Source organism: Littorina saxatilis, linkage group LG10, assembly GCF_037325665.1.
Source record: "Littorina saxatilis isolate snail1 linkage group LG10, US_GU_Lsax_2.0, whole genome shotgun sequence".
In the NCBI taxonomy this organism is placed as follows: domain Eukaryota; kingdom Metazoa; phylum Mollusca; class Gastropoda; order Littorinimorpha; family Littorinidae; genus Littorina; species Littorina saxatilis.
In genome coordinates this window covers 49,484,534-49,492,062 of record NC_090254.1, presented here as the reverse complement: position 1 = coordinate 49,492,062, position 7,529 = coordinate 49,484,534, and the positions used below count along the sequence as shown (strand labels likewise).

General features: G+C 46.7%; 1 protein-coding gene across 2 annotated transcripts; it reads right to left on the bottom strand.

Moving 5' to 3' along the window:
* Positions 1 to 365: 365 nt before the first annotated feature.
* On the bottom strand, positions 366 to 5,068 carry LOC138979278 (uncharacterized). Of its 2 annotated transcripts, none has more exons than XM_070352032.1 (3): positions 4,933 to 5,068; positions 1,634 to 3,573; positions 366 to 1,167 (listed from the first exon to the last, which is right to left on the bottom strand). In XM_070352032.1, the coding sequence occupies exons 2-3, from the start codon at positions 2,084 to 2,086 to the stop codon at positions 961 to 963; spliced, it is 660 nt and encodes a 219-aa protein (XP_070208133.1). In that variant the 5' UTR covers positions 2,087 to 3,573; positions 4,933 to 5,068; the 3' UTR covers positions 366 to 960. The 2 variants fall into 2 exon arrangements, with proteins under 2 accessions (XP_070208133.1, XP_070208134.1); XM_070352033.1 differs by having other exon boundaries at positions 1,634 to 3,561.
* Between the last annotated feature and the right edge of the window lie 2,461 nt (positions 5,069 to 7,529).

Genomic DNA, 7,529 nt, shown 5'->3' with positions numbered 1-7,529 from the left:
ACAGTCACGTACCCCACCCACAACAGTCACGTACCCCACCCACAACAGTCACCCCACCCACAACAGTCACCCCACCCACAACAGTCACCCCACCCACAACAGTCACCCCACCCACACCAGTCACCCCACCCACAACAATCACCCCACCCACAACAGTCACCCCACCCACAACAGTCACCCCACCCACACCAGTCACCCCACCCACACCAGTCACCCACAACAGTCACCCCACCCAAAACAGTCACCCCACCCACACCAGTCACCCCACCCACACCAGTCACCCACCACAGTCACCCACAACTGTCACCCTACCCACAACAGAGAAAGGGGAGGTGTAATACGACATTTTTACTCCCCGAACAATTGACTCCGGAGTAAAATGTTCGTACGAAATGTGTACTCCCAGTAAAAATCTCGTACGAGAAAAGAACTCCCCAAGGAACAACAAAATTACTCCCACCACGAAATTGTTACTCCCCAACTTTTTACCGGATTTATAGTTCGCGGTGAACATTCGTCTTAACCCTAAAATGACTCTTGGTTTGTGAAATGTCGCTAAAATGGGATGCGGGCAAAATGGGGACGCAATGCGATGGCGGCAAAACGGGATGGCACCAAAGTGGAATGTGGCGCAAGTAGTATTGGTAGGAAAATGACGCTCGGCTTGTGAAATGTTGCAAAATTGGTTTGGGGCGAAATGGGATAGCGGTGAACTAAGATGGCGGAGTATTTGGTGGGAGTAATTTTCTCGTGTGATACTCCGGAGTATTTGGTGGGAGTAATGTTCTCGTGTGATACTCCGGAGTATTTGGTGGGAGTAATTTTCTCGTGTGATACTCCGGAGTATTTGGTGGGAGTAATGTTCTCGTGTGATACCGGCACCAAACACAGAGTGTAAGAAACAAAGCGATTTCTTTTCCCCGCCATTGCTATAGAACAGACACAAGTCTATGACATTTCTCACCTGGCCACGATGTCCAGATAACTGTCATCAGTGAGCAGAGTGTCCACAGTACAGGCCATCCTGTGTTGCCACCAGGTGCTCAGCTGTGATAACACGGCGGGTGTCACGTGCCAGTACGATGCAGACTGGGACAGTTGGTCAGAGCAACAGCAAAGCAGTACGGCCTCCGCTGTATTGGATGCACCCAGGCTCCGACACACCGCCTGCAACGTGTCAATGTTGAATGTCATTATAGAGTAATCACCTTTAGAATGATACAGTTTTACATCGTATCGGTTACTGAGACTAACACACGCTGTTATTAGCTAGTTGTCCTCTTCCTTCTCCCCGCCCCCTCTCTCTCTCTCTGTCTCTGTCTGTCTCTATCTGTATCTCTCTCTTTCTTGTCTCTCTCTCTCTGTCTCTCCCCATCCCTCTCTGTCCCCCCCCCTCTCTCTCTCTCTCTCTCCCTCTCTCTCTGTCTCTGTCTCTCTCTCTCTCTCTGTCTGTCTGTCTCTGTCTCTGCCTCTCTGTCTGTGTCTGTGTCTCTCTCTCTCTCTGTCTGTCTCTCTCTCTGCCTGTCTGTCTGTCTGTCTGTCTGTCTGTCTCTCTCTCTCTCTCTCTCTCTCTCTCTCTCTCTCTCTCTCTCTCTCTCTCTCTCTCTCTCTCTCTCTCTCTCTCAAAGAATACCTGTTTCAACTGTGGATCGTTATCCAAGACCCGCTGGAGTTGCTCAGTGCTGACGTAAGGCAGGAAGAGCGTTTTCCTCACAGTCAGGCCAGGTGCCACGTCACTCACAAGGTGCCTCACTACTATCTGCGACCTGTCCAGCTGCTTGACCGCCTTAATCACCCTCTTGGCCACGTCAGCATCGGCCGGAGGTTGAGGGTTATTCACATCCTTCTGCCACCTGCCCACAGTCTTGAGCTCTCCGATCAGAATGCCGCGCTGGCGGTGGATCAACACAAAGTCGGCCTCGCCATCAGAATACTTTGTTTGCTGCGTGTCCTTGTCTGATGGTCGTGGCAGCTGTGCAACGGCCGCGGCGTAGGCAGGCTGGTTGAGGTAGTCACCGAAGTTGAGCTGAGACAGGATGAACATGGCCTCGTGACGACTGTTGCCGAGTTCTTGCAGGTTGACCATGACGTGGTTTTGGGCAAAGTCATCTGATATGTCTGTCTGTTGAACATTGACTGGCGTGCCGGGGGACACTGACTCTGGCGTCCATAAGCTGTACTGTTCACTCTGCTGACCGCTGGACGACTGACCGGTGGTGGACTATTGCCCTTGTGTTGCCTGTCCAGAGGACGACTGACCGGTGGTGGAATGTTGCCCGTGTGTTGCCTGTCCAGAGGACGACTGACCGGTGGTGGACTGTTGCCCGTGTGTTGCCTGTCCAGAGGACGACTGACCGGTGTTGAACTGTTGTCCGTGTGTTGCCTGTCCAGAGGACGACTGACCGGTGGTGGACTGTTGCCCGAGTGTTGCCTGTCCAGAGGACGACTGACCGGTGGTGGACTGTTGCCCGTGTGTTGCCTGTCCGGAGAAGGGCAGTTGGCGTTGTACTGACGGGGCGTAAGGATACGGCCGACTGTGTGCTGGGGGTTGCCCTTTGCTTTTCCTTTTTCTTTTTCTGGGTGTAGGCTGACCGGTGCCTGGCTGTACGCTACTTGTGGCTGGCCCTTGACTGGCCGCGGGAACATTGTTTCCAGGGGAGGCACCAGATGGCGGTTGCAGCACAAGCGCAGAGTGACGGGTACCGGGTACAGTGCCCCTGACGTAGGGCACCCTGTTGAAGTGTACCGGGGGCACACAGTAGGTACGGGTGAGAGCGTCAGGGTAGAATGACGTCACGATCTGCCGCCAGTCGTTGCTGCTAGCCTGATGACTGCTTCCCGGTCCGGCCATGGTTACGGAGATCAGGTGTGTGTTCTCTGGGTGTCTCAACCTGTTCAATGAGAGAACCGCTGTCAGGTCAGGTCGGCTTTGCAGCTAGCGTTGTCCACAGGTTGTTGTTGTTGTGACACTCCTCTGTCGTCTGCGTCCGATGTCAGCGTTGTCTACAGGTTGTTGTTTTTGTTGTTGTTGTTTTTGTGGTTGTCGTTGTTGTGACACTCCTTTGTCGTCTGCGTCCGATGTCCGCGTTGTGTACATGTGGAGGTTGTTGATGTGACACCCCTTTGGTGTCTGCGCCTGACGTCAGCGTTGTCTACAGGTTGTTGTTGTTGTTGTTGTTGTTGTGATACTTCTTTGTCGTATGCGTCTGATGTCAGCGTTGTGTACAGGTTGTTGTTGTTGTTGTTGTTGTTGTTGTTGTTGTTGTTGTTGTTGTTGTTGTTGTTGTTGTTGTGACACTTCTCTGTCGTCTGCGCCTGACGTCAGCGTTGTCTACATGTTGTTGTTGTTGTGACACTCCTTTGTCGTCTGCGTCCGACGTCAGCGTTGTCTACGGGTTGTTGTTGTTGTTGTTGTTGTAACGCTCCTTTGTCGTCTGCGTCCGATGTCAGCGTTGCCTGTCGGTGTCTTGTTAGTAACGTGAAGCGAAACGTCCCGCCTCGGACTGAAGAGCGGGACGGCTTTTCACGGCTGACAACCTGCGCTTGGTCAGTGCACAGCGACTGTCAATAGGCCTATACACCAACAACTTGTTGTGTTAAAAGGAGATTATTCTTTAAACATTTGTATTTATTTAGTTAGAGAAATTTCGGTTTTACTGAACGCTTCAGACAAAAAATATGAAGCTTTTATGCATACACCTGAATCTAAGAAACGTAATAAGATTGTGTTTCGGGGACGGTGAATGTTAAAGTCAAACAACTTGATCTTATGATCAAATCATGCTAAAGTTTGAAGCTTAATTCGTAAATTAATTTCATTATACATATTATTTGGTCTAATTTAAAGTGCTAGTGTATCAAAAATAAGTCCACATGACACTGGATTGTGAGGTATGAATTTACAGCGCTAAAGTTCAACATTACCACAATATCTGTCGATGTCAGCGGCAAGGGCGGATCTGGGGGGGGGGGGGGGGTTACACGGGTTACGTAACCCCCCCCCCCACCACCCCAAAAAAGAGGTAATTTATTGGCTCAGGATGCACCAGATAGCTCTATTTTGCTTCTTTGGATAAACAAAATTTCCGGGGGGGCATGCCCCCGGACCCCCCTAGAGGCTTAGGCGCCTTCGGCGCCGTCAACTTGTATGTATCTTCGCAGTCATTTTGTAACCCCCCCTCCCCCCTGCAAAGTGAATTGATCCGCCCTTGCAGCGGTATAGGCAGTGCCTTTCACACAGTGTGTAAGTAAGTTTAGGTGACAGTGGGTCCAGTGGTACTAACAGCAAGTAGAGTTATTCATCTCGCTGTAGACTGCCAGTGTCTGGGGCATTGCAGACAACTAAGCAAGCAGGTGTAACGCGTTCAGCTTTCCCCGGCATTTAGCTTTCTGATTCGGCCTCCGCGTTGATCTTTTATATATATATAGGCTTATAAACTCCACACTGAAAAGCCCCCCTCACTTTCTAAGTACTGACGATCGAGCTTAGGTACTTTAATTACATTCATGGGGTCAAATTCGTTTAACCAACAGTTTGTATTCAGACTTAGAACTGAATTTGCTTTATCCCTAAAATTCCTTCTGTTCTCATTCAAGGGACGTAACCACTCGGTCCACACGTTTTCAAAGAAAGCGAATTTTGGGGGGAAATCTATTACATTATTTTCACCACCAATTTCCTTCACTTGCAAGAAACTGACATACTTTTCTTCCTTAAAATAAGTACGTGTATTTCTTAATTTGACAAGGACTGAACAAAATTTCAGTGTCGAGTCAGAAAGCTGAACTTAGGCAACAACAACACCCCCCGCATACAGCCGCCATAGTTAACATGATACAAGTCATGGTCTCTGTTCCCAGGAGATTTGAGTTGATACTGTCAGTGCCTGATACTGTTTTCTAGTGAATATGTGCACAACAATAAGACGTTACCTTTTCATAAGATGCCGGGTTTCAGCGTCCGTCCAAGCCTGTTTCTTGTCGGGAAAATGAACAGAGTGCCACCACCCTTCACACAGTGGCGTCAGATAATCTAATACACAAAGCGGGTCACATGAGTCGTTTATTCATTATGGGAATTCCCGAAGCCGTCGATCGCACTGCGGAACGTTTCTGAGTAGGGTGGAGCAGTCAAGGAAATCGACCTTCAAAGATTGATATCAACATCTACACTCAAGCAAGCAATATTAGTTTCAATAATTAAAAAGAAAGAACAAAAACAAAAAAACAATTGACTAAACGTAATAGGAGCACTGTAATTCCAAGCCTGCAAAATGTGAACCGACACGAGTAAAGGGAAGCAATAAGGTACATCATTTGTTATCATCAAATGGCTTAGTTGCTTCCCTTACACCATACGTTTCCATCGTCGTCTTCACTGGACTTATTTTATTTGTATTCTTTATTTGTATTCTTTCTATGATGCCTAGATCCCTTGAACTAAAAACAGTTTTTAGAAAGCCTGGATGTCTGCTTTAGATAGAATAAGATGAATCTGAGGGTGCGGGTATGGATATGTGTGTTTGGGTTATGTGTGTATTGATGTGTACTTTAATGTGCCTATGCGTTCTGAGAGTGTTGTTTTTATGTGATGTTAAACACGAGCCTAAAGAAAAATTTCTGTTTGTTACACTCAGACGATAAAGTGTTATTGAATTGAATTGAATTGAATTCAATACAAGAACTCCTTTGCAATGGCAGACTCAGTGTTGGCAGTATCGACTCAGTAAAGTTGTATGATACACCCTGGGACAGTAGGGGCGACCACCCCCAACCAGGCGCGTTCACAGGTGGCGGATAGTGAGATGGCCTTCAGATATGGAGGTTAGCTGCGAAATAAGCCAGGCTTGCCAGGACGAATAAGCAGTCGCAGATCAACTGGCGGTGCTTCCAACAGGATGGGGCGGGATAACAGGTGGCACTGTTACACTCAAGAAATACCCCAGGTCTCCAATGACGGGAGCATCATGCGATCAAGAGCCGCATCTTAAGTTCTAGCCCTGGGGAAGGTCACCTCAGATAAACAAACCAGCCAGCTATGGCCAAATAGCGGCCGGGTAGACTGGACTCGACAGCCCTGTAAAGCCACCATCCTAGGAGAAGGACCACTCCGATATAAAAACACGCTGAAGCCGGATGAGCTGGGCCATGTATGGCGCATAACGACAGCTCAACGCATCAACACTCTTATGACAGACGACAACGGAATTTGTCCCTGTCTGAGCGATCGAGAAGAAGAAGAAGTATGATACACATGTATATAATTACGACCACGAATAAGCTGTTAATTCAAGATCTTTTGCACATAACAATATGAATGAATAAACAAATAAATAAAATATATCAATAAGTAAATGAGCAAACATAAAAACCAGGCACAGTTATAACAGAAAACGTAGTTCCTTAATAACACAAGAAAACCAAGACTGTGACGTCATCTTTGGTTCATGTGCGCAATGCAACTTTGTTTTCTCCACACTTGTATTCATTTAGCTAGTCAGTCAGCATTGAAAGAGACATTTAGCTAGTCAGTCAGCATTGAAAGAGACATTTAGCTAGTCAGTCAGCATTGAAAGAGACATTTAGCTAGTCAGTCAGCATTGAAAGAGACATTTAGCTAGTCAGTCAGCATTGAAAGAGACATTTAGCTAGTAAGTCAGCATTGAAAGAGACATTTAGCTAGTCAGTCAGCATTGAAAGAGACATTTAGCTAGTCAGTCAGCATTGAAAGAGACATTTAGCTAGTCAGTCAGCATTGAAAGAGACATTTAGCTAGTAAGTCAGCATTGAAAGAGACATTTAGCTAGTCAGTCAGCATTGAAAGAGACATTTAGCTAGTCAGTCAGCATTGAAAGAGACATTTAGCTAGTCAGTCAGCATTGAAAGAGACATTTAGCTAGTCAGTCAGCATTGAAAGAGACATTTAGCTAGTCAGTCAGCATTGAAAGAGACATTTAGCTAGTCAGTCAGCATTGAAAGAGACATTTAGCTAGTCAGTCAGCATTGAAAGAGACATTTAGCTAGTAAGTCAGCATTGAAAGAGACATTTAGCTAGTCAGTCAGCATTGAAAGAGACATTTAGCTAGTCAGTCAGCATTGAAAGAGACATTTAGCTAGTCAGTCAGCATTGAAAGAGACATTTAGCTAGTCAGTCAGCATTGAAAGAGACATTTAGCTAGTCAGTCAGCATTGAAAGAGACATTTAGCTAGTCAGTCAGCATTGAAAGAGACATTTAGCTAGTCAGTCAGCATTGAAAGAGACATTTAGCTAGTAAGTCAGCATTGAAAGAGACATTTAGCTAGTAAGTCAGCATTGAAAGAGACATTTAGCTAGTAAGTCAGCATTGAAAGAGACATTTAGCTAGTAAGTCAGCATTGAAAGAGACATTTAGCTAGTACGTCAGCATTGAAAGAGACATTTAGCTAGTCAGTCAGCATTGAAAGAGACATTTAGCTAGTCAGTCAGCATTGAAAGAGACATTTAGCTAGTCAGTCAGCATTGAAAGAGACATTTAGCTAGTCAGTCAGCA